Source organism: Gymnoscopelus braueri, assembly GCF_963280865.1.
Source record: "Gymnoscopelus braueri genome assembly, chromosome: 23".
Taxonomy (NCBI): domain Eukaryota; kingdom Metazoa; phylum Chordata; class Actinopteri; order Myctophiformes; family Myctophidae; genus Gymnoscopelus; species Gymnoscopelus braueri.
The window spans coordinates 37,314,862-37,341,509 of record NC_137625.1 but is presented as its reverse complement, the minus strand read 5'-3'; the positions used below and the strand labels follow the sequence as shown (position 1 = coordinate 37,341,509).

The window sequence follows — 26,648 nt, the reverse complement described above, 5'->3', positions numbered from 1 at the left end:
TAAGCAAATCTGCTTTTCCTCAAAGGTAAAAAATCACTTGGGAGCTGAGTGGAGGATTTAGAGGGGCTGGTTTGAGTCGCAGGACCATCTGGGGAATACGTCTCTGTGGGAAGCTGATGAGTACGTTGTACCGCTCTTCCAAAAACTGTGCCTTTGAGCAATACTCTTAACTCCCTTCCAGTTTCTCCAGTGGGACTGCTTTGTCACCGACATTTGAAGGCTTGAAGGGAAACCTGTAAAGTGAAATATTATAAGTTACCGTAAGCTACAAAGTGTCTTTTAAAAACACATGCAAATGTTGGGCTAGAGGAAAGGCCATGGGGGTCACCACCAAAATGCATCCTGCAGTCTAGATTATGAGAGGTCCCGCGTGCAAAGTTGACATTTTGGCCCGATGGTGGCGCTGGAGGAAAGATCACTCAAAATGTTAGGGGTCATCGCCCGGGGAGCATGACTGCGCTCAGAAATCCTTTAGGAAGCAAATCACACATGCACTGATAATCACATAATGCCATTGTTTCATTTAGGTGTTCATTTGTAATTCTGAGGATTTTACTGTGTACTGTATGTCTCTGTGTGCGTGCGGTGTGCGTGTGCGCGTGCGTGTGTGCGTGTGTGTGCGCGTGCACGTGTGCATCCTTCTATCCCCACTTCACCTCCTCCATATTCAGGTGTGTTTTTGACCTCTCCCTATTCTTCCTCAGGTAGCTGTCCTGTAGTGACCCTGTGAGACAGGCCCCACAAACAGACAGACAGACAGACACAAGGACCATACCCCCCCCCCCTCTCCTTCCCTCCCAACCCCCCCAACCAGTGTCTCAAAGACATGCATAGCAAGAACCGTAAGTGTGTATTCATCCTCTCTGCACCAGCCCGTCCTCTGCTCCCCTCGTCTCAGCTTTCATGTTTCATATTTCTGCCTCTCCCCTCCCCTCTTAACCCATTCCACGCCAGAGTTTAATCTCATAATGTACTCACCAGTGCCAGCGTTTTATTGTTGTTTTTTTGTTTTATTCACGTCGCCACAGATCTCGTTAAATCCCTTAAGATCGAGCATTAAACTGTTTGTAAACACAGCGGCGATCCGACTGCGTCGCCCAGTGAAATCCCCTTCAAAAACCGAGCCGCCATCTTGTAGTTACAACGGTTTATGTTAAACAGCGATCAGCGACGAGAAAAACTACAAACGAGAAAATGGCGTTTTAGTGTCCGCTTTAGAATGGAGACCGATGGGATCGGCAAAACCGGATCCCGGATAATTCCGTTTCCGGTGGTGCTACAATGAAATGTGCCGTATCGAAAGTGAAAAAAAGTGCAATGTGAACTTAAAAAAAAAAAAAAAAAAAGACCACTTCGCGTAGGTCTACGCGATTGGCACGTGGCGGCTTTAAATAGGTTCGCGTAGATCTACGTGATTGGCAGTCAATGTGTTAACCCATTAGCCCATTCAATCCGGGAATGCATCTCGGTCATTTTTTTTTTCTTTGGCTATTCAAAAATAGCAGATGTACAAGCTCATAGCGTGCCACCGAGTGCCACGCTATGAGCTTGTAGATCTATATTTTTTGAAAAATCGTGAACTGTATATATAGTTTATTTTTAACTCAAATCTTTGCTTCTGGGGGGGTCCCTGGAATAAAATATTTTGGGATGGGGGCCATATACATATGATTTTGGGGGTCCTTGACATGAAAAGGTTTGAGAACCACTGATCACTTGATTATCGCGCCTCTCTGACCAGTGCAGCACCTCACATGATCTCATCTCACCTCACATGATCTCATCTCACCTCACGTGACCACATCTCACCTCACATGACCACATTTGGAAGCAGCCGATGTAAACAGCGGAGCCGCTTAAACTTGCGGTGGTAATGGATGAACGGTTGTGATATATGACGTCTGGGAAGGCATGTTATCTAAGCCACTTTCAGACATGTACTGTATTATCGAAGTTTTCCAGAGTTCAAACTGAGGGGCTGTATGTTTATGCAACGGACTTTATGCAGGCAGGACCCTTGACCTAAGTCTGGGTAATGTCTGATTTGGCTCAAACCGCTCTGTGTGAACGGACGCGGTGATTGTCCGGTGAATTTGCGTTCATTGTGTGGACGTGTTGATGAAATTACCTATTGTCGAGGTGTTTGGAGAGAGAGAGAGAACTGAAAACCAGTTTAATCATTCTGCTTTTTATTAGCATTCGAGTCGGAATATTCACTGATCGAACATAAACATCTCTTTGAAACTACAGTAGCCTAATTGTAGACAACGAGCAGTGCGCACTTGGCTGTATTTAGAGACTAACGTTGTCTGAAAAATGTTGCATTTGATCATCTCCCTCAGGCTGTGCCTGTGTTATATTTACGTGGGAGTAGCTAATGTGTACTACCCAGACCCCTCACCGTATCAAATTGAGTATTTACCTTCATGTGTGCACACATCTGAAACGGACATTCTCCTGTTGCATGCTACATGTGTAACGCCCGGGATTTGAACCGATCAGGAGTTTATGAACCCCTCTGTTACACTCACCCCCCTTTTGACCTCCTCCCACGGGGGAAACTCGATCCAGGTCACGGCACTATTGTAACGTCCGGGATTCGAACCTGGGTCTCTTTTGGTCGTGTGCCACTCCTGTCATCCCACTCAGACTGTAGTCATAATCATCTATTCTAGATAATGTCAAACATTGTCTGTGAGCAGATCAGGAGGTTTAAGTTTGGATCTTTGGACACCCCCTCACACTACTAGAGGATCATCGCTTCCGATCAGCCTTGAACCTTGGTTATGTTTCCGACCCCATATCTTCCTGATTGTCCTGTGGTGTGAGTTAGACTTTAGTTTATGCCCCCATCCACGCGTGTGTGTCCACTAATCCAAGCGTGTACATTTTGTATTTGTGTTAGTCTACACATCTATAGCTACTGTGCGTGGTCACATCTCTTTGTTAGATGTTAAATGTAGTTATATATTTAATCAATAATTATAATGCATACATCTAGTGCGAAATGTAGTGAGATATTGGCAGAATTTGGCATTGGTGTGCTATAAAGGATGATTTTATACTTAGTCAGCCAGAGTGATTTATACATAGCCAGTGTTGCGCATCGAAAAGAGCTGATCAAAAATTGCACAACTCGTCGCAGTGCAACCAGTTGAACTTGTGAGCTTGCAGATCGGCTATTTACGGTGCGCAACAAAATATAAATTGGGCATAATATTGGCACTGGTGTGCTGTAATATTGGCACTGGTGTGCTGTAATATTGGCACTGGTGTGCTGTAATATTGGCACTGGTGTGCTGTAATATTGGCATTGGTGTGCTGTAATATTGGCACAGGTGTGCTCTGCCTTTGACCAAGTGCTGTAGTGTAGATAAACACTCTAGTACCAATATGTCAGGGCACAGTACGATCTTGATTGTACTGTACTTATTGCCAGTATACCACGTATTTGTTGTTAGTAATACCTATTGTTAGTGTCTCTTCCTCTGCTGGTACTAATACATTTTATTCCTAACTGTTCTTGTGCTGCTTGTAAAACACTCTTGAGCTGCATTCCTTTCCCTGTATGATACAAATAAAAACTATTATTATTGTTATTATTAGACATAATAATAGGACTGGAAAGAAGTTCCTTGATGATACTGTAAAACATGAGCAGGACGAATGATGTTGAATGTAGAGAAACATTGTTTATTTTAACCACTTTTTATTTTAACCCTTGATACTTAGTGAACTTGACTAGAGTTGGCTCTGTACTTGGACCGCTCTTTTACCTCCTACACCAAATCTCTCACGATCTGCAAGCTCACAACACGTCACGTTGTGACACGTTGTGAGCTTGTAGATCAGCTTTTTGGCCAGTGTTTTTGAAGATATTTGAGTTGATGAATGTAAAGTTTGATACGTTCCCAGAGGACCGACCGTAATAATCAAAGCTATATGAATAAGTAGGTGGTTGCGACTAGGTGGTGTTATATGTGTTTACATCTCTGTCTCTGTCCATTCCAGAGAAGCGTCACAGCTCTCCAGGCCCGTCCAGGATACCCCTGGTCCCCATGAAGCCCAAGGCCCCTGCCGTCCCCGTGGCCCCCGGGCCAGGCCCCGGCGGCTCTGGGGACACGCTGGCCTTCAGGGCCCCCAAAGACTACCCCCACTCTCGCTTCAATAAGGCCCCACTGGCTGTCTACCCGCCTAAAGGTGTACGCAACAAGACCTGGTGAGCATGTCATATATATACACATATGAAGACTTTTTGGTTTTCTTTATTAAAAGGATCCCTGGATAATTAAGACAAATATGCGTTAATACACTATAATTGCCCTCTATAACAAAAAAAAACAAACACCTTAAATATTTTAGAAACAGTTAATCTTTTACTGAAGAGGTAAGTTGTTGATGTCATTTGCCCATGTGTGGTCCAGCCCTATGGAATTTATGGAATGCATGTGCAAATAAAACATGTTTAAAATATTGATTTGATGCTCATATTAACCTTAGGAAGTATTAAGTTGTTTTTTATATTTGGCTTATTTGCCATGGATCCTTTTAACACATGTGCATTGTCATTGTCTTTTTTGTATTTTCCATCCATCACTCCCTCTCTCTCCTCTCACGTGTCCAGTGTGTCTCTCCCAGTCGTCGCCCTGGAGAAGATCCCGTGCCTCAGTCGAGTGGACGGTTCCTCTCGTGTCCGCCTCACCTCCTCCTCCTCCTCACCGCTCACTCCCCCCACCTCCTCTTCGTCTCACCCCCACCGCTCGGGCGAGAAGCTGGTGAACGGCCGCGGCAGCGTCGTCTTCGGCGTTCCCTCCTCCTCCATCCCTCGCTCCGTCACGCCCCCGTCCTTGCAGGACAGACGGCTCAGCCCGGCGCGCTCCCCGCTGGACAGACGGCCGCCCTCCACCCCCTCCTCTTCCTCCACCGCCTCCCCGCTGGACCGCAGACCTCCCCCGTCGCCGTCGTCCTCCCAGAGGGCCGGCGCTACGCCAGGCTGCCTACAGGTGCTGAGAAAAGTCTCACGGAATCTCAGTTTGTGTTTCTCTCATTTCTAGGCCTCAAAAGATCTTAGCCCATTAAGACCTGGGGCCGATTCTACAAATGTCCTCTAATACATGTCAAAGACCACACAAAATTATATGTATTTGGCCAAGGACTCCCCCCCCCCCCCCCCCCCCCCATCGCTAAACATTTAGTTCCAGGGACCCCCAGAAGCAAAGATTTGAGTTACAAATGTTTGCTTTAAAACAAGGGAACCAGGGGACCTGGTACTGCCAGACCCCTAGTGGTTGAAATCTGAATGGCCGGAAATCTGAATGGTTTCTAAACTACGTCACGCTAAGCTTGGCCAATCAAAAAGAGGGACATGTAAGAAAACGTTTTCGTCCATATATGGATGACAACGATAGCAAAAGGGGACCGACAAAGCCTCATGTAGGCCCGAAAATGGCAAAAATAAATTCTAAAAGATTTGCACACATTTTCATGATTTTTCAAAAAATAGCAGATCTACGTAGATATGTATATCTGCTATTTTTGAACAGCCAAAATATAAAATAATGGTTAAATTGGTTCAAATCTAAAATGACAAGATACTTTCCCGGTCTTAATGGGTTAAATACAGTCAAATTCGGTCTCAGACGGTCCTGGTGTTTAACCACATGAACCCTGTATACTTTGTATGTCAAATAGTGAAAATAGCCTACTAATCTTCAAGCTCACTAGCTTGTTGATTCCCATCATGTTATTTTATTTTTTGCTGAATGTTCTTCTATTTCAACTGAATGTTCTATGACATTTCCTTAAATTCAGTCTCAGTAGGTCTTAAAGGGATACTTCACTTTCGGGCCGGGGACACATTTAAAAAAAATATTAAAAATAAATGAAAAAAGTTATGGAAAATTCATGGCCCCCTCACACATTAGTAGGACACTGCGTGTCGTGAGGGGGCCATGAATTTTCCATAACTTTTTTCATTTATTTTTAATTTTTTTTTTAAATGTGTCCCCGGCCCGAAAGTGAAGTATCCCTTTAACCCATTTGGGCTGGGAAATAGTCTCATTTTTAGTGCTTTTCACCATTTCTGGTGACTGACACGTGTGTGTTTTCTCTCTCTCTCTCTCTCTCTCTCTCTCTCTCTCTCTGTCTCTCTCTGTCTCTCTCTGTCTCTCTCTGTCTGTCTCTCTCTCTCTCTCTCTCTCTCTCTCTCTCTCCATTAACTAATTGCCATCTGGGTTGTGGGATTATATCTGGGATTATAGAGGTGTTTGTGTACCTCCTGAACTCCTTAGACCAGCGGTTCTCAAAGTGTGGTCTGGGGGTCCCTGAGAGTGTTCCAGAGGGATCCCAAATGGGGGAACAGTTTAACCACTTTAACCCTATATTTTATACTGTACTTTGGGCTATTTTCAAATAGCCAACCTACAGGGGTGTCTACAAGGTGTCTCGACGCGACGCCTTGTGAGCTTGTAGATCGGCTATTTTAGAAACTTTTTTTTTATATCTTGAAAAATATACAGTATATATAAAAAATATGGAATCATAAAAAAAGAAATTACAACACAAATCTTCTCTTATGGGGGTCCCAGGCACAAATCTTTTCAGTTAGAGGTCCAATTTCAAACAAATCTCAGAGTTACAGACCTGTCAGGGTGGAATCCTGAGAGTCTCTGGACCCCACTTTGAGAGCCACTGCTTTCCAGTGGTGGAAAAAGTACTCAAATGTTTTACTTAAGTAAAAGTATCAATACTGCAATGTAGAAGTACTCTGTTACAAGTAAAAGTCCGGAATTAAAAATGTACTTGAGTAAAAGTACAAAAGTATTGTTATCAAAAGGTACTTAAAGTACCAAAAGTAAAAGTACTAAAATGTTTGAAAATAGCCGACAAAAACGCGTCACGATGCGACGTGTTGTGAGCTTGTAGATCTGCTATTTTCAAATAGCCTAGGTATAAAATAGGGCTAAAGTGTTTCATAATGTAATAATTTATATCTGCTTAGTAACTAGTAACTAAAGTTTTCAAATAATTGTAGCGGAGTAAAAGTACAATATTTGATATGTAGTGGAGTAGAAGTAAAAGTATTGCAAATTGGAAATACTCCAGTAAAGTAAAAATACCTCAAAATTGTACAGTACTTGAGTAAATTTACTTAGTTACTTTACACCACTGCTGCTTTCTATAACACACTCACCAACAAGCGGGTCCTGTCTTCATTTGTAACCGGGTAAGAAATAGTCTTAATAATGTATCTCGCTGAAACAGCTGCTGGTGCCTTCGTCACTGTCGTCTCTGTCGTCGTCTTCGTCGAATTCTGGGTCGCTGCTGGACAGGAAGCCGCAGAACGGGGTGAAGGCCTCTTCCTCCTCATCGTCCTCATCGTCCAGGTCGCACAAGAGACTTTCAGGTGAGTGACCCCCAAACGAACCTTTCATTAATATTTTTATTGAAAGTAAGGTACAAAGTCATTTCGTTCAGTATGATCGTATATCTCAAGCTTGTTTTAAAGGTAGGGTAAGTGATATTTTTTGGTTAAAACAAAAAGTATTTTTTTAAAAGGTTAAAATACTATATTCTGATAGTAATCATTGCTATAGAGTGTTTTTTCAGTAACAGATGTCTCCCTGTCTCTCCAGCTCTTTAATAAACAGAAAATACATTTTTCGGTAGGTGTCAAAATCTCAGCCAATCAGGAGAAAGTACCCATTTTTAAGCTTAATTTGTATAGTTTTCAGTTCAAATTTTGCATGCTCATTTCTTAGTGTCATCACTTCCAATTTCACTTGTTTAATCTGTGTCCTGATTGAGTTCTCTGTCCTGGTTGGATAAAATTGGAAATGAAACTACAAAAAAAAAAAAAAACTACAAAATACATTTTCTGTTTTATAAAGAGCTGGAGAGACATGGAGACTCCTTACATGGACAGGACACCCTATAGTAACGAGTACTATCAGAACATATACCCATTTTGCAATTATTTGAAACTTTGCAAATCACTTACACTACCTTTAAGCATACATGAAATGAAAATTGCCAACATATGGTCATTAGTCTTGCCTACTTCCTTAAATGTTTTCTCTTTTTTTTAAACAAACAAACATAACAGACATCAGAAAAAGGAACAACTAAAATAACAAGAAGAAGAGCATGGTACATAATTTTGCTTTTTAGAACAAAGAGTATAAAAACAAAGACCAAATAGAAAGAGAGATATAGGAAAGGAGGTAGAGGGGGAAAGAAGGAGAGGGGAAGAGAGGGGGGGGGGCCTCGGTCATTCTGCAAGTGCATGGGGATTAGATGGAGTTAAAAAATGTCAGGAAAGGATCCCATTTCTTATGAAATGTAGTTGGATTACCTCTGGTAGAATATCTTATCCTTTCTAATTTTACGAAGGACATTACTTCTCTCAGCCATTGGGTACTAGAGGGTGGTTTAGTAGACTTCCACTGGAGAAGAAGATGGCGTCTTACTATTAAAGAGGTGAAAGCCAAAATCTCTAATTGTCTGGGAGTGAACCGGGCATAGTCTTCTGGAATCCCAAAGATAGCAGTATGTGGAGAAATGGTTACAGGGATTGTGAATATTTTGGACATTGTGTCAAAATAATTTGTCCAGAGGTTAATCAGGAGCGGACATGAATAAAACATATGGGTTAAGTTACAGGGTGGATAATGACATTTGTCACAACTGTCCGTCACATTAGGATAGATTCGCGATAGTCTAGCTTTGGAGTAATGAATTCTAAATAGTACTTTAAATTGTATAAGTGTGAGACGTGCACAAGTTGAGCTTGTGTGGAAAGTACTTAGGGCAGCATCCCACCAACTGTCATCGAAAGTCAGCCCAAGTTCAGCCTCCCAGGCCTCCCTGACTCTATTGTCGGGGGCGTCATCCAAGGACAGTAGATCATTATATATTCTTGATATTTGCTTTTTTTGGAATGGATCAAGGTGGATGAATTCTTCCCAAATCTGGGTTGGGGGAAGTTGAGGAAAGTGATCTAGCACAATGTCTGACTTGGAGATACCGGAAGAAATGGGAAGCGGGGAGACCAAACCTAGCCGACAGATCAGCAAAACTACAGAAGACATCCTTCCTATACATACTTTTGAAGGATTTGAGACCCTTGTCATGCCAGACTGAAAACCCTGAATCCGAGTGTGACGGTTTGAATAAGTGATTCTTCAGTAATGGACTTGAGGTGGATGGGAGGGTAAATTTAAAGTGACTTCTGAATTGGTGCCAAATTTTGAAAGTGGAACGAACAATTGGGTTTCGTGTAAATCCAGAGGGGTTCGTTGGAATAGGGGCGGTGAGTAGAGCTGGCAGCGAAGATGAAGTACATGATTTTGATTCAAACTTACACCAAAGCGGATTCGCTGATGTATACCAGTAGGAAACCTTCTGAATATGTGCAGCCCAATAGTAAAATTGAAAATTTGGTAACGACAATCCTCCATTGAACTTGCACCTCTGAAGTACAGCTTTACGGATCCTGGGTGCTTTCCCACTCCATAGGAAGCCAGAGATTGTTTGATCAATACTTTTAAAGAACTTTTTTGTCAGAAAAATGGAAGACATTGAAATAGAAATAGAAATTTAGGGAGGATGTTCATTTTAATCGTGTTAATTCTTCCAATTAACGATAGGGGTAAACTTTCCCATCTCTTAAGGTCAGATTTAAGATTAGACACTAAGGGGGAGAAATTGGCAGAAAAAAGGGAGGACATAGTTCTAGTTACATTTATCCCCAGATATTTAAAGCCAGAAGGACTCATTTTAAAGGAGATATCAGATTGTGTCAATTGTAGGGCTAACTGATTGATAGGATAGCATTCACTCTTGGAGACATTCACCTTGTAGCCCGAAAATGAGCCAAATCGTTTAAGGAAAGCCAGAATAAGGGGAATCGACGTACTTGGGTCGGAAACATACAACAATAAATCATCTGCGTAAAGCGACAGTTTGAATTCTATTCCCGACCTTGTTATCCCCTTATATGTCGGAGAGGACCTCAGATATATTGATAATGGCTCGATTGCGAACAAAAGTGCGGACAGCGGACAGCCCTGGCGATTACCACGTGACAATGAGAAGAAACTAGATTGACTGCTGTTGGTGCGAATACTGGCTTGTGGTGAAGTATAGAGAAGGCGTATCCATGAAATGAAAACTTCTCCTAGTCCGAATCTACCCAATACCTCAAACAAATAGTTAAATTCCACTCTATCGAACGCCTTTTCCGAATCAGCAGAGATAACTACTTCCGGGATTAGAGTGGAGGGGTTGGAGTATATAACATTTAAGAGGGTTCGAACATTGTAAAACAATTGGCGTCCTTTTATAAACCCAGTTTGTTCATCTGAGATAATGGCAGGGAGGACGTTTTCCAAACGAAGGGCTAGAGCTTTGGCTAGTATTTTGGCATCCACATTTATTAATGAAATAGGCCTATAAGAGGCGCAGAGGTCTGGATCTTTATCTTTTTTAAGTAATACATTTATGGAAGCCTGACGCAAAGTAGTAGGGAGAGAGCCAGATTGCAGTGATTCAACGTATACAGAATGTAATAATGGGGCCAATTTGTTTTTGAATTTCTTAAAAAAATCTACGGGGAATCCGTCTGGGCCAGGGGCCTTATTACTCTGCATGTTATTAATGGCTAGAGCAATTTCTGGTATAGTTAATGGTGAGTCAAGGTTTGTAGCAACCTCAGGGTTTACAGTCGGGAAAGCAAGCTCGTCTAAAAAGGAGTGCATCTCACTAGAGTCGGATGGTGCTTCAGAACTATATAAAGATGAATAAAATGAGGAGAAGGTTGAATTAATAGTTATGGGATCAGTATGCAATACTCCAGTGGAATCCTTAATTTGGGGGATAATATTTGAAGCTGCTTGACGACGTAGCTGATGAGCCAAAAGCCGACCTGCCTTGTCACCATGTTCGTAATATGTGGCTCGTGAGCGCATGAGAAGGCGTTCTGCCTCTGTAGTTGTAATAAGGTCAAATTCAGTCTGGAGAGCGACGCGCTTATTAAGTAAACTGGGAGAGGGGGACGATGCAATTTGCTGGTCTAAATTTTTTATATTATTGGAGAGGTCCTGTATTTTAGATTGACGTGATTTATTTAGATGAGTAGAGAAGGAAATGATTTGACCGCGAAGATACGCCTTCATCGATTCCCACATAAGTGAATGGGAGATCGGGTCAGTCTCACTTTGATTAAGTGTGATATAGTTATCTATTGCATCCGAAATGAACTTGTTAAAATCATCATCGGATAGGAGTAAAGAGTTAAGCCTCCACAAAGATGAGTAGCGGGGCATTGAGGAAAGCTGGATATCTAACGCAAGCAGGGCATGGTCAGAGATGACAATGGGATGATATTTAACTGATGTTACTTTAGATGTTAATTTGGAGTCAATGAAAAAATAGTCGATCCTACTAAATGATTGATGCATATTTGAATAAAAGGAATATTCTCTAGCCTGAGGGTTAAAATGTCTCCAAGAGTCAACACAGCCAATTTTGGACATAAAATCAGAGAGGGTCTTAGACATCGAAGATGGAGTCATATTACGTGGATTAGAACGGTCCAAATGGGGCGAAATAGTCAGATTCATATCTCCTCCAAAGATCAGAAAGGCGCTATTCAATGAGGGAAGCCGTTCAAATAATTGATTCATAAATGTAGGGTTGTCGAAGTTAGGGGCATAGATGTTAACCAGTAAAACAGGAACATGACACAATAGGCCGGACACAATTAAATATCTGCCTTCTCTATCAGAAATAACTTTGGATGATTTGAATTGGACTGATTTACGGATCAATATCGCAACCCCTCTGGCTTTAGAATTAAAATCGGAATGAAACACTTCAGCAACCCAGGGGCATTTCAGTCTGACCTGATCCTTGTTACGCATGTGGGTCTCCTGTAAAAACACCAGATCAGCCTTGAGATGTTTCAGATGTGCGAACACTCTCGACCTCTTGACAGGACTTCCCAGACCTTTGATGTTCCAGCTGACAAATCTCACAGGAGAGTTGTTACCCAAATTAAGAGAGTTAGTGGCCATCGTGGTAGTGCTTGAGAATTATGAGGAATGAGAGGCCCCTCTCACTTGAAAAAGAGGGAGAGAGAAAGGGAAAAGAAAAAGGAGGAAAGAGAAATGGAAGAAGCAGACAACTTGAGTGAATAACAAATGAATAATGAAAACATGAACATAAATCTACACAACCCACCCACCCACCCCCCTCCCCCCGCTGCACCTACTCAGACTAAGTTGTAAAACAACAGAGTACCCAGTGCAAACTCCACAGGGAGTCATAACCCTAGCCATACTTTCAGCTTACGAAATTACAGCTATTTCGGTCTAAGCTCCTGCAAATTACAACTCTCATTGAAAAAATTTAAAGTATTAAGGCACACCAACATTTCTTATGCTTCACTATGTAACCTGGTGGCAAAAAAATCTAGCATTACATCCATATTATATATAAAGGAACAGTGTATAACAGTGAATATTGACACAATTGTGCTATTTCGGTATCACACATCCAAAAAATGTGAAGAGAACAAAACAAAATCAAAAACAAATTCAGATTATCTACACCTTATGAGTGTCTCCCTCAACATCCTTGTGTATCTGCTTCATTTACTATCTTTCAGATAAGTAAAATAATAATAACATAAATAAGTGTACAAGGAGAGGGAGGAAAAACAACAGCAACCCATTATGAAAACAAACCTAACTGAGATAATTTTGGGTTGGCAATATCCATTTATCCTAATTGGCTAAAAAGAAGCTTATGAGGTATAGAGATATTAATAAGTAGTAATAAAAATGAGAAAATCAGTGAAAAAATATTCAGCATATTGAGCAACTCAGTCAGAACTTGTCTTCATAGCGTCGACTGATCATTAACCACCTAAACCCTAGCACGGGTCCTAGTGGTCTAGAAGGGGCAAGATGAAAAGTCAGTGAAGTAATGCAACATTTAGAAAAATAAAATCAAAAATTAAAGTCCTTCCTTCTTTTTTTTTTTTCAAAGTCCACGCTGACAGAGTCACTATAACAGTTTTACCCATTTTTCCAGTTGATCTACTTGCCCAGTGTTTTTATGTACGTCTCTGCATCTTCTGGTTTCTTGAACTCCTTCTGGACGTTGTTGTAGGTCACCTTGAGACAGGCGGGAAATACCAGCCCAAAGCGTAGGCCTGGCAGTTTCAGCTCATACAAATGGCGCCGTACATCCTTGAAGGCCGCTCTGGCGCGTGCTACCTTCGCCGTGTAATCGGGAAAGACCGAGATGACCATATCTTGAATCTTGATCCGCTGTAGTGTCCTGGCTTGCTTCAGAATGTCAACACAGTCTTGGTGGTAGTGTAAGCGGACAACAATCGGGCGTGGAGTTTCATTTGGTCTTGGTTTAGCCTTCAATGTGCGATGCCAGCGGTCCAGGAGGGGTTCTTTTTGTAGTTTAAAGGCTGTCATCAGTAATGCAGCAACCGCCTCTGTGGAGGACGCGGCCGCCGAATCCTCAGGGACCCCCACGATACGAACGTTGTTTCGTCTACTACGAGATTCCAAGTCTTCACAACGATTTTCAAGTCTTATCAGCTCGTCAGACATCAATATCACTTGGGCCTGGAGATGTGAGATATCATCGGTGCAAGTAGACAGTGTGGTCTCCACCTCATCCACTGTAAGCTTCAGAGTGGCCACATCTGACTGGATGCTAGTGATGCTACTTGCTAGCTCTGCTTTCACTGCTTGTAGTTCTAGTTTCATAGACTTTAAATTCTCACCCAAGGCGTGGTGGAGCTCTGTCTTGAAGATAGTAGATATTGAGTTGATCAATTCCATCTTGAAATCATCGCGGGACGTCTCGGGCGGCAGCGCGTCGCTATCCGCCGGGTGGCCCGTCGATGGTGGGGGAGAGGGGCCACCACCAGCCGAGGCTTCTGCTGGCGTAGTAGGCCGCGACTCCCGCGGGGTCGCTGCGGTCCGTCGTCTCGTTTCCTTCGCTTCTTTTTGCATTTTTAGTGGACAGAAATCTAAGTTGAGCTTGTTTGTGTGAGAATATTACCACATTGGTTCGAATAGTGTGCTTATTTTAGCTTTTAGGAGTTAACTCTGCAGGAGCTGTGAGAGCTGCGTCCTACTCCATTGCTCGCTAAGCCGGAAGTCCAAACGAACCTATAAAAGTTTAAAGGGAAGTCTGTGCTGACAGAATAATGCCTAATTTATGCTTTTATTTACATAGTGTATACAATTGGATATTTACACATTAGTGTAGTTTAAATCACATGTAAACTGAAAATTAAAAATGAAAGAGTTTCAAACTGTAACAAAGAGGTCAGGTTAAAGCTCCCTCCACACAGGCGTGTGCGCGCACACAGTCTGGTCAGACTGAATTCTATGCATTTTCTTTTGGGAAACGTAGACATTCTGATATGTTGAGCTTGTACATCTGCTATACTTGCTAGTTTGGGGGATAAAATAAATACATTGATACACTTTGACAAATTGAAAATGTGCTCAAAATAGAGACACCAGGATTAATGTGTTAATGCAGAAAAGATCGTCGGGAACGGGACTCCAACCCGCAATGCCCTGTCAGGCTACATTGGACCGCTGGCCAGAAACTGAAAAAAAAAGGATTTCAATGATGTTATAACATTGATATTAAAAAATGATACAAATAAATAAGAACTTAAAGTGTACTACTTTCGTTCCATTGCTCCAAGGTGGAACACAATCGATTGACTGATCATCAAAGCAAACATGCTCTGAAAAATGCACGCGGCCCTCCCGTGTTAAGTGGTCAGATGGGTGGGCCGCGAATGCTTTCGATATTTTCAAGAGGGCCCTGATCCAGAAAAGATTTGAGAACCACGGGCTCTAAAATCAAAAAAGCCGCGGTATGCTTTGGAGAATGGTCGACAGTAAAGTCAAGTTCACAGTGAGTCACAGTCAACGGGCTAAACGTGCCAGACCACCGGCATGGTCCTTTTTAAAAAGAAGAAATAAAACGCCACAACAGAGGATGTGTCCTCTCTCTTTTACTGTGTCTCTCCGCTCGTTTCCCCTCGCGGTTTCGCATTTGGCCCGCGACCTTTCCCCCGCCACCGTCTTTCCTGTTTCCTCCCGCTCCACTCCGTTTGCAATCAAAGCGGAAACAAAGAATTCGAATAATCTTTAAATAATCATGATAACGGTAAGAGTGCAGGGTTTATGGATGTTTTGATGAGCCTTGGTCTCCGGGGTGAGAGAGAGCAAATCTCATCTGGTCAGAGTTTTATAAGCCCTTACTCACTGTCGTAAATCACACGTGATTTTATCCCCATTAGCTTTACACTATAAAAACTAATACTAGTTCCTGATGCGCACGTGCACTTGTGCAGGCACATGCACCACCGCATGCACACACACACTGAGGCTGACACACTGCCACCCACGTGGTGTGTGTGTCACGGCATAAACATGCAGGCATGCACTTGCACTGTCATAGATACCACACACTTCACACAGACACAGGCAATTACAGGCAATCACGCCACGTGAACACGTGTGCACAACCTCACATGTGCGCTCACACCGAGAACAAATAGCACTTCACGTAGGTGTGCCACGGTCTGTCTCTTTCACGCACGCACGCACGCACGCACGCACGCACGCACGCACGCACGCACGCACGCACGCACGCACGCACGCACGCACGCACGCACGCACGCACGCACGCACGCACGCACGCACGCACGCACGCACACACGCACGCACACACCCTCACACCCTCACTCAGACTCCCACGTGTGCACCCACGTAGTAACACACACACACGCACCCCCACTCAGTAAGAAAAAACACTAAGAAAACACACACACACACACACTTGCCGAGCAGCTCTTATCTGTGCAGTGTTTGGACGGGTTCCAGCACTGAGTGTTTGGCTACAGGCTGATCACTGTTGTCTCTCTCTCTCTCTCTCTCTCTCTCTCTCTCTCTCTCTCTCTCTCCGTCCATTTCTGCCTTTCCACTGTCTACCTCTCTGTCTCTCTCTGTCTAATTCTCTCTTCCTCTCACTGAGCACATCTTTATCTTCCTCCTCACTCTTTCTCTTTTGTCCTCCTTACCTCTCTCTCTCTCTCTCTCTCTCGGCCTGTCTTTCTCTCTCTCCCTCACTGTCTTTCTCTGTCATCGTTTATTTTGCTTTTAGTGTTTTTTATTAACCCTGCCTACATTGTTAACTGGGGTCCCCCAGGGCTCTGTTTGGGCTCGGTTTGCCTGCACCTATATCAGTGGTTCTCAAACTTTTTTGACTCAGGACACCCCTGTAAATAACGTTTTCATCCACGGCACCCCTGAAATTACACTGTATTTTTGCCAGACCCAGGGGGTCAGGCCTACATGAGGCTTTGTCGGTCCCTCTTTTCCTCCCGGTCAATGTTTTTGTCCATATATGTTGCTTACATGTCCCTCTTTTTGATTGGCCAAGCTTAGCGTGACGTAGTGCTCTGTCGGCCATTTAGATTTCCGGCCATTCAGATTTCAACCACTAGGGGTCTGGCAGTACCAGGTCCCCTGGTTCCCTTGTTTTTTTTAATCTTGTGGTCATATTACGCTACGTAAATATGCAAATCTTTCACCCTACGATACAGTAACAGTATGTCACAGAGGAATATCCGTTTCCATTAGAACAGAATGAAAATAACCTTATACTTGACGTTTAACCACTTAAACCCCAGCATCCCTAGCCTGGGGGGTTACGTTCACCAAAAATAGCCGATCTACAAGCTCACAACGCGTCACGTTGTGAGCTTGTAGATCTGCTATTTTTGGTTGAGAGAGTTGGGGAAATAACTCATCAAGTACAGTGTAACTCAGGTCTGTTTTACTAAGCATAGTGGTTAAACTGAATGAATGAATTCCAAATATTATCAAAGTATTCTGCGGCACCCCTGGACTGGCGTCACGGCACCCTAGGTTGCCACGGCACCCACTTTGAGAAACCCTGACCTATATGGACACTGTGGTTGAAGCGGTGGTTACCCGTCTCTGTGTTTTGGACGGGTTCCAGCACGGGTTCTCTATTTCCAACGTGGTTGAGTGATGAAAGCTGAATGTTTGACCCGTTGAACCTGCTGCTGAGTCTGACTGGAAGTTGCACAAAAATACATTCTCTCTTCCTCTTGTGGGCTTGACTTGACTCTCTCTGCAACCATCCCTCCCTCCCTCAGTCCATCCCTCCCTCCCTCTCTCCCTCTGTCCGTCTATCCATCCATCCCTCTCTCTGTCCCTTCATCCCTCTCGCCCTCTGCCCACCCCTCCCTCTATCTCTCCCCTCCTCTCTATCAGTGGTGGAAAAAGTACTCAAATTCTTTACTTAAGTAAAAGTTCCAATACTGCAATATAAAAATACAAGTAAAAGTCCAGAATTCAAAATTTACAGAAGTATTGGCATCAAAATGTACTTAAAGTACCAAAATTCTAAGTACTCAAATATTTGAAAATAGCAAATCCACAAGCTCACAACGCGTCGCGATGTGACGCGTTGTAGATCGTCTATTTTCAAATAGCCTAGGTATAAAATAGGGCTAAAGTGGATAATGTATGTTTCATAATGTAATAATTTATACCTGAAAAGTAACTAGTAACTAAAGTTTTCCAATAATTGAAGTGGAGTAAAAGTGTACTATTTGCCTCTGAGATGTAGTGGAGTAGAAGTAAAAGTATTGGAAATTGGAAATACTCAAAATTGTACTTAAGTACAGTACTTATGTAAATGTACTTAGTTACTTTCCACCACTGCTCTCTATTCTGTCCATATGTTGTTTGTGCTGCGTTCCTGTGTTCTGTCACGCTGCGTTCCAAGTCTCTGATTTACACTCTTAATTCATGAGCTCCCTCTGCCAAGAGCTGCTTCGCTTTATAAGAATCCTTTACACCTCCTCCCCCAGCTCTGTCTGTCTGTCTGTCTGTCTGTCTGTCTGTCTGTCTGTCTGTCTGTCTGTCTGTCTGTCTGTCTGTCTGTCTCTCTGTCTCTCTCTCCCTCCCCCTGTCTATCTCTCTGTCTCTATCTTACTAGAGGCAGCCGTCTCTGTTTTTCTTTCTCTCCATCTCTCTCTCTTTTCCTGGTCCAATCTGGTTTTCCTTCTGGGATTCCTCCCTCTGGGATTCCTCCGTTCCTCTCTCTTTTATTTATATAAAAATATATATTTCTTCTCTTCCCTTTCCCCTCTTGGATTTGTACACCCTCTCTCTCTCTCTCTCTCTCTCTCTCTCTCTCTCTCTCTCTCTTCCCAGCTCCTACTTTTTAAGGCAACACTGCCTCCTCACCTCAGGTGTCTGTCTGTGCATGAATCTCTGTTCGTGTTCATTTGTGTGTTTGAGTTTGTTGTTCATTTGTGTGTGCGGCTGTGCGCGTGTCTCATTACGTGCCCTTCCTCCTGCCTGTCTTGTCTGCCAGCCTACCTGTTTGTTGTGCAGCTGAAAACATTCACTCTGTGTATACACACATGCAAAGATTACAGGGTTTAACCCAGACAGCAGCCTGTTGTCAATAACAGTGGTTACACTGACCTGTTGACTGGAGGCTGTCCACTGTTGCCACGGAGCTCTGAGGCCACGCCCCCCCTTCCTCCCTGGCTCCAAGGAAATTAGAAAAGAAGGAAGGGACGGCCTAGGGGGCGGGCAGACGCCATTGCTTGCATGGCAGACGCCATTGATGCGCATGGGAGCCAAAACTGGAACAGGAAGTTTGGGAAATACTATGAAGTCTATGGCAGCCAGCTGGACCAGCTTGTGAACAAACACTATTGCTGAACGATTGTGTCCTTTGTCAGATAATCGGTTCAGGAATATAAAAGAAGACATATCACAGGTTTTTATCCAATCAATTCGGATTTTTTTAGCACTGTATAATTTTATTGAGGCATCTAAACAGCGGCATGTATCGTCCATAGACTGTATAAAAATCGTCTCTGGCAGTGTTGCCAGATTGTGTGAGAGAAATAAGCAACCAGGTCTAGGAAAACAAGCCCAAAAGAATCACCGGGGGCCAGGGGTCTTCAACGTTTTCCCAAACTGATGGAAAAAAATATATATATAAAAAATATTTGTATATATATATATATATATATTTTTTCTTTATTGTCTAATCAAGCAACAATTTCGCGGACCCCCTGCAGTACCTCGTGGACCCCCTAGGGGTTGCGGACCCCTGTTGAAGACTTGCACTAGGCCATTATGAGCACTTTAAACCTTTACTGTATACATTGAAAATAGCCGATCTACAAGCTCACAACGCGTTGTGAGCTTGTAGATCTGCTATTTTAAAAAAAATCTTGAAGTAAAATGTGAAATATTGAGGATTTTTGAAACACTAACAACACAAATCTGGTACGGGGCTCCCTGGCACAAAACATTTTCAGATGGGGGTTAGGGACAAATACACATTCATTTGAGGGTCCATGACATAAACATAATTAAGAACCACTGGTTAAGATAATTTTTAAATTGTGAAGCCCAAGTCCAAATAATCAACTACACTTTAGAGAAAAGCCCATAAAACCGCAACCCGCAACTACCAATATTTACAAGCAACTTCACAGAAAAATAAGCCCAAAGTCGCTTATAATAAGTGGACATGGCAACACTGGTTTCTGACTGGGACCAAAATTCAGTTTTGCTAAACCCCCGGGGGGGGGGGGGGGCGGGCGGAGCGTTTCACTGTTTCAGCCCAGCCCTGCACATGAACTCTGCAGCCGCACTGAGGCCCCTGCTGGAAAGCATCCCAGCCCAAACATTAACGGAACTAATAATTGGGCCGCGCGACCCGGAAATGACGGTAATAATCTTTTCTTTTTTTCTTTTTTTTTTGGCCCAGCGGCCCACCGGGCATTTGCCCGGTACGCCAAATGGCCAGTCCGCCGCTGGTTTCTATCTCGGCAGTATCGCGTACTTTGTGCTCTTTAGATAGCTCAATAAACGTATACAGTGGACACACCGAAAAGTAGCCTCGATCTCCAGGCTTTTATTGTTTAGTTTTGCTAAAAAATAAAAGCCTGGCCCAACGAGTCGGTGTACTCGGTATGAGGAAGTGTTTCATTTCCCAACCAACCAGAGTGCAGTGGGCGTCGCTCGTAATGTTGTGTTAACGGGGCGGGGGTTGACGGACAGATCGGTGAACCAATGGGATCAGGCGCAGTCTCTCTCCGGCTCTATACACCCGCCCCTTTATACACGAAATCAGGAGGGTTGGGGCAGGCTAACCGAAAAGCAACACAGGAGAAAACAATGTGTGATATGTCTTCTTTTATTTTCCAGAAGCAATTACTTTACAAAGGTCACAGTCATTCAGAAATATATTTTGTTCATGAGCTGATCCACCGGGCTCTCAATAACTCCATTGCATTCCACTGAACTCAAGGCTGCAGTCTGGCTCCCATGGTGTGACGAATCTGCCGGCTGGAATTGCATGATAGCGAAAATGACTTAGATGACCCTACCTTCTTTACATATACCTTGCCTGGCTCCAGGAAGTGCCAGTGGTGGAAAAAGTACTCAAATGTTTTACTTAAGTAAAAGTACCAATACTGCAATCTAGAAGTACTCTGTTACAAGTAAAAGTCCGGAATAAAAAATGTACTTGAGTAAAAGTACAAAAGTATTGGAATCAAAATGTACTTAAAGTAGCAAAAGTACAAGTACTAAAATGTTTGAAAATAGCAGATCTACAACTCACAATGCGAGGCATTGTGAGCTTGTAGATCGGCTATTTTCGAATAGCCTAGGTATAAAATATGGCTAAAGTGGTTAATGTATGTTTTATAATGTAATAATTTATACCCGCAAAGTAACTAGTAACTAAAGTTTTCAAATAATTGTAGTGGAGTAAAAGTACAATATTTGCATCTGAGATGTAGTGGAGTAGAAGTAAAAGTATTGCAAATTGGAAATACTCCAGTAAAGTAAAAGTACCTCAATATTGTACTTAAGTACAGCACTTGAGTACATGTACTTAGTTACTTTCCACCACTTGGAAGTGTTAGTGTGCAGTTGACGGTCAGCCTCTCGCTCACCACTAGATGGCCACCCTAGTCTCGCGAGCCACAATTTTCTATTCTTTTTCTTTTTCTTTTCCTTTTTTTTAAAACCCCCTTTTCTCCCCAATTTGGTCGTTATGCCAATTGATTCCTCCCCACACACATGCAGTTGTATCCTACTGAAGCACCTGCCAGTGAGGAGCCCCCATCAGGAGGACGTAGAGCCTTTGTTTGATTTTATTAACCCATTAAGACCGATTCTACAAATGCCTTCTACATCAGTAGTTCTCACACTTTCAAGATTTTTGAAAGTATGAAAAAAATAGTAGATGTACAAGCTCTAGGGCGGCACGAATTGTTGATTATTTTTATTTAAATATTTAAAATTGTAATAATCAGTTAAATCGATTAGTTCGATGAACTGTTGCAACCCAAGATGTTTTCTACGTTGGCTTGTCTTGAAACGATACAGAGAAGAAAAAACAATGACATTCCCTCACAGAGAGTCTATTTTCTGTATAGACTGAGGCAGATAAACCGATAAGTCTTGAGTGTTTGTTTGGCCATTAAACTCAGACCTCTCCTGCCTGGCCGTCGGTGTAAACGGTAAACATTGATTAGGTTCCACGTGGTCTGTGTGAAGTAACAGACTAGTACAGTCAAAGGTTGCGCTAAAAGGATAACTCAAAACACACACACTAAAAGGCAGTGGTGTAAAGTAACTAAGTACATGTACTCAAGTACTGTACTTAAGTACAATTTTGAGGTATTTTTACTTTACTGGAGTAGTTCCAGTTTTCTGTACTTTTACTTCTACTCCACTACATCTCAGAGGCAAATATTGTACTTTTACTCCACTGCAATTATTTGAAAACTTTAGTTACTAGTTACTTTGCAGATATAAATTATTACATTATAAACATTTACATTATTTGAAAATAGCCGATCTAGCCGATAGATCTGCTATTTTCAAACAATGTAGTACTTTTACTTTTGGTACTTTAAGAACATTTTGATACCAATACTTTTGTACTTTTACTCAAGTACATTTTTTATTTCTGACTTTTACTTGTAACGGAGTACTTCTACATTGCAGTATTGATACTTTTACTTAAGTAAAAGGATAACCAAATGGACCCTTGGTTCCATTTTGTACACACTCAGAGTTACTGCAAATTTACATCGAGGATTTCACGGTGTAGACTGGGGTCCCAGAGATAAAAATGGTAGCATTTGGGGGTCTGTGGTCTAATGCAGTGGTTCCCAACCTTTTTCATGTCAAGGATTCTAATGTATTCGTCATCAGAGCCATGGGCCTCTATTTAATGGGATTTAGTCTCTCACACCCAAATCTTACAATGTACATATTTTTCTATAGTTGGATATCATTTCGTTCAGAATTCCATGCAATTGACATGAGAGAGATAACAGGAAAACCATGATCCAAGTAACAATTCTTCTACGTTCTCTAATTGTGTAAACTTCTCGTAAATGAAGTAATGGTGATGCATTTTATGTGTGGGGCTCAGGGACCCCTGGAGGTCCCTCGACCCAGCGTTGAGAACCACAGGCTTAATGCATATCAAAGTGTGCAATTTTAGTATGATGAATTAAGTGTGTGTGTGTGTGTGTGTGTGTGTGTGTGTGTGTGTGTGTGTGTGTGTGTGTGTGTGTGTGTGTGTGTGTGTGTGTGTGTGTGTGTGTGTGTGTGTGTGTGTGTGTGTGTGTGTGTGTGTGTGTGTGTGTGTGTGTGGGTGGGTGGGTGGGTGGGTGTGACAGGCAGGGTGTATGATCCCGACAAGCACTGTGGAGTCCAGGATCCTGAGAGCAAACGACCCTGCACACGTTCTCTCACATGCAAGGTAACACAGACACACACACACACACATACACACACACACACGCTTGCGCAGAAAGACAGCATGCAACACATGGACAGTCTGGCACCACCACACACAGCTGTAAAACACACACACACACACACACACACACACACACATAACACACACACATAACACACACACACACACACACACACACACACACACACACACACACACACACACACACACACACACACACACACACACAGAGAGAGAGAGAGCTGTGTAGTTAATAAGTGGTGGTGTTTAAGAATTAGGAGGAGTATCCATGACAGAGTAATTACAGAGGTAGGGTTGGTTCAGTGTGCTGGCCTTTAATTAGCCCTGATCCCACCTGCTTATTATGTAATAAAAAAATGTGTCAACATATTCATTTTGCTTAAAGTGGGCGGTGGCATTGATAACGCTGTCTGTGAAAGTGTAGTCTCGCGTAGCCGGACAACTATTCCACAATCTCCAAATGCTATATAGAGTCTGGAGCTACACCACCTGAAAGCAGAGAAAGGAAGCTGTCATCTGTTCATCATTTCCCATCACGAAAATTTATTTTAAAATATCTTTAAAATGTATTTATGAATGAATTTCCATTCCGGATAAGCAGCTTAGACTAATTTAGGACAAATTTACGCAACTGCGAAGACAAAACGGAAGTGGGGGGAGGCAGGACATCCGCTTTACTCCTGCAATTTTTTTTAATAAAAATATAAAACAATTCTTATAATCGATTCGCCATTCGCTAGTGCACCCTTATAGTGTGAGTTCTTTTCCACCTGCTCGGAGATAATCAAATGATATTAAAATGAGCATTTGCAAAACCGCCAATAACATGTCCAGAAGAGTGTAAAAAAATTGTGTTAATCACTTGAAGCCCAGTATCCATATTCTGGGGTCGGGGGGGGGGGGGGACATTTGCCAAAAATAGCCGATCTACAAGCTCACACGTTGTGCGCTTGTAGATCATGTATTTTTGGTGAAGAGATTTGTGTAGACGGAAGAAAGCGGTCCAAGCACGGTATGTAACTCCGGTTTACTAAGACTAAAGGGTTTAAGTGGTTATCTTCCATTCTTCTCTATTTGTATCTCTGCTACTACTGTAGTTTACCTATTTTGGTATTAAAGAATGGCCCTTATCGGATGCTTGCAGCGTGATTTATGGACTTCCTGTAACACTGTGGCCTATTTGTGTTTATGTTGACCTCTGCTATAAATCAGCGGTTTCCATGGCGATATTCACACTACAGTATATGTCCAGCTCGGGTCTAAGATTCACTGTGAAACTTATCGACTCCTCACAAAAGAATAAAACAAATAAGATGTGATTGTAAATGGTCTAAAACTTTGGGACACAAAACGTACACAAATGCATCGTACGTTAATGCCCTATTTAATACATTTTGGGTGAAAATAGCCTATCTACAAACTCTCAACGTGTTGTGTGGTTCTCAAAGGGGTCCTTGAGGGGGTTCCAGGGGGTCCCCAGCAAAATGAGTCGACATAGCATAAAAATCACTTTAACCACTTATTTATACTTGGGCTATTCGAACATAGCCGATCTACAATCTACAATGTGTGCTTGTAGATACACTAGATTTTCTTTAGAATTATCTTGAAAATGTTTAACAATACAAATCTGCTCTGATGGGGTTCATGGCACAAAATATTTCAAATGGGGGTCCGTGGCCTTAACTTAAGTAATGCCCTTAAGCCCTGAGGGACTCCGCTCAACAGCCTATGGGGGTTTTTATGTGCTTAATTTTTTCCTAAACCTTATCCTGTGCTTGTCTGTGTTCCAGACCCACTCCCTGACTCACCGCAGAGCCGTGCCCGGGCGCACGAAACACTTCGACAGCCTCCTGGCCGAGCACAAGGGCCGGGCCAAGGAGAAGGACACGCCCAAAGAGAAGGAGAAAGAGAAGGAAGACGCGCAGCAGGCCAGGAAGGACAGCGGCGGCGGCATGGCTGCGATGTCACAGGAAACTACGTCTCCCAGCAAGCCTCACTGCCCCAACGGACGGCCCCTGTCCACGCTGAAACTACGGCTGGCCAACGCACACATACCAAGGTGTGGGAGCGGGGCGCACACACATGCAATTTCACAATTCTACAACTCATTCATGCACGCACACACACACTAACTCAGCTTTATTCAGCTTTAGAATCAGCTTTATTGTCACATCACAACTTTACAGGTGTAAAGTAGTGTGGGTACATTTTTTTATTTTAGAGTGAGAGCAGAAGGGAAAGAGATAGAAACAGGTTAAATAAAACAAATAAAGATGAACTGTACAGATGCCGTTTGTGATAGCAGGTATACATGTTGTTTATAACATTAGCATCATATGCAGATGTGTGCATAACGTGCTGCCATGAGGCCGGGTTAAAAAAGTAGCATCAGGTACAGTCAGTGGTGGAAATGGCGTTGCACGCTTGGGAACGGCGTTCCCATAGCAACCGTTGCGGGGGAACGCTGTGAACACGTGTGGGAACGCTCTTCAGAGCGTCCAACTTTTTTTTTTTTTTTTTTACATAACATTTTTAATTTATGGTTGCTGTATGAGGCCAAACGTGACACAAACATTCTTACGTTTTCCAATGTTGTAAAAATTTGTAGAATAAATATTAAGTTTCAACAATTCTGTCAACTAAGAATTACATCATAGGGTACGTACAGCCACACATGTCCGTACAACGGCGTGCGCTACGTGACGGTAGCCCCGTCCACTCCCATGTAAAAAAAAAAACGGAACGGTACTTCCGGTTTTAAACTTAACATGGGAGTGGATGGGACTTCCGGCGTCCGTACGGCAACTTGACGGACGCTTTACGGACATGTGTGGGACACTGCGACACACGTTTCGGCACGGCGCCCAGCCAGCCATGTAAACAAACCGGTGGGTGTGTGGTTCACTGCTACGCTATGGATTCTAAAGGCAAAAAAAGAAAGATAGCTGCGGAAAACAGCGGATTTAACAGTTCATGGACAGAGGCATTTGCTTTCATTGCCACTTCAGATGGATTTCCTGAATGTTTGCTCTGCAATGAAAAGTTATCAAGTAAGTCCTGTGGTCGCTGATCCTGCTCAGTGTTGCCATGTCTGATTACTATAAGCGACTTTGGGCTTGTTTTCCTGTAAAGTCGCTTGTAAATATTCAGTTGCTGTTTGCTTTTCTTTTGTCTTGTTTCTGAAGTGTAGTTGCTTATTTGGGCTTGCTTTCAAGATTATTTTTGAAAATAGCTGATTTAATAGGGCTCAAGTGGTGAAACTGGTCGCTTCTTTTGGGCTTGTTTTCATAGACCTCGTCGCTTGTTTCTCTCACAGAATCTCGCAACACTGATCCTGCTGCGTGGAATATTTTTTACATTAAAATGAATGCTCATTTACTATTTGCAAGTAATTAGTATTTGAGAAACGGTCTAGTTGTTGTCTAATATAATCCACAAAATACATTAGTATAAACCCATTTTGTTTGAATATTTTATTAGGCAGAAATTGTTTTTTGTGATAATAAATTGGTAAAATCAGGCAAAAATATGAATTAAATAACATAAACCTAACCTAACTCCTAATCCTAACCCTAAAACCAAAATAAAGAAACCAAAAACTGGAAAAAAAACGAACCCAATCCGCCCATAATCGCGAAAAAAAACACCCCAATCCGCCCAGACCCGCAAAAAAAAACGCGAAGCGCGCGCGCACGGGTCACACATGCACGCGCGCT

General features: G+C 42.7%; 1 protein-coding gene across 1 annotated transcript in view; it reads left to right on the top strand.

Annotated features, from left to right (window-relative positions):
- Positions 1 to 26,648, top strand: part of atxn7l1 (ataxin 7-like 1) — a 77,628-nt gene that overhangs the window by 27,043 nt on the left and 23,937 nt on the right. Inside the window, 5 exon segments of the mRNA XM_080421203.1 lie at positions 4,012 to 4,219; positions 4,625 to 5,003; positions 7,264 to 7,405; positions 22,826 to 22,908; positions 24,723 to 24,991. Coding sequence (XP_080277329.1) covers positions 4,012 to 4,219; positions 4,625 to 5,003; positions 7,264 to 7,405; positions 22,826 to 22,908; positions 24,723 to 24,991 — 1,081 coding nt within the window.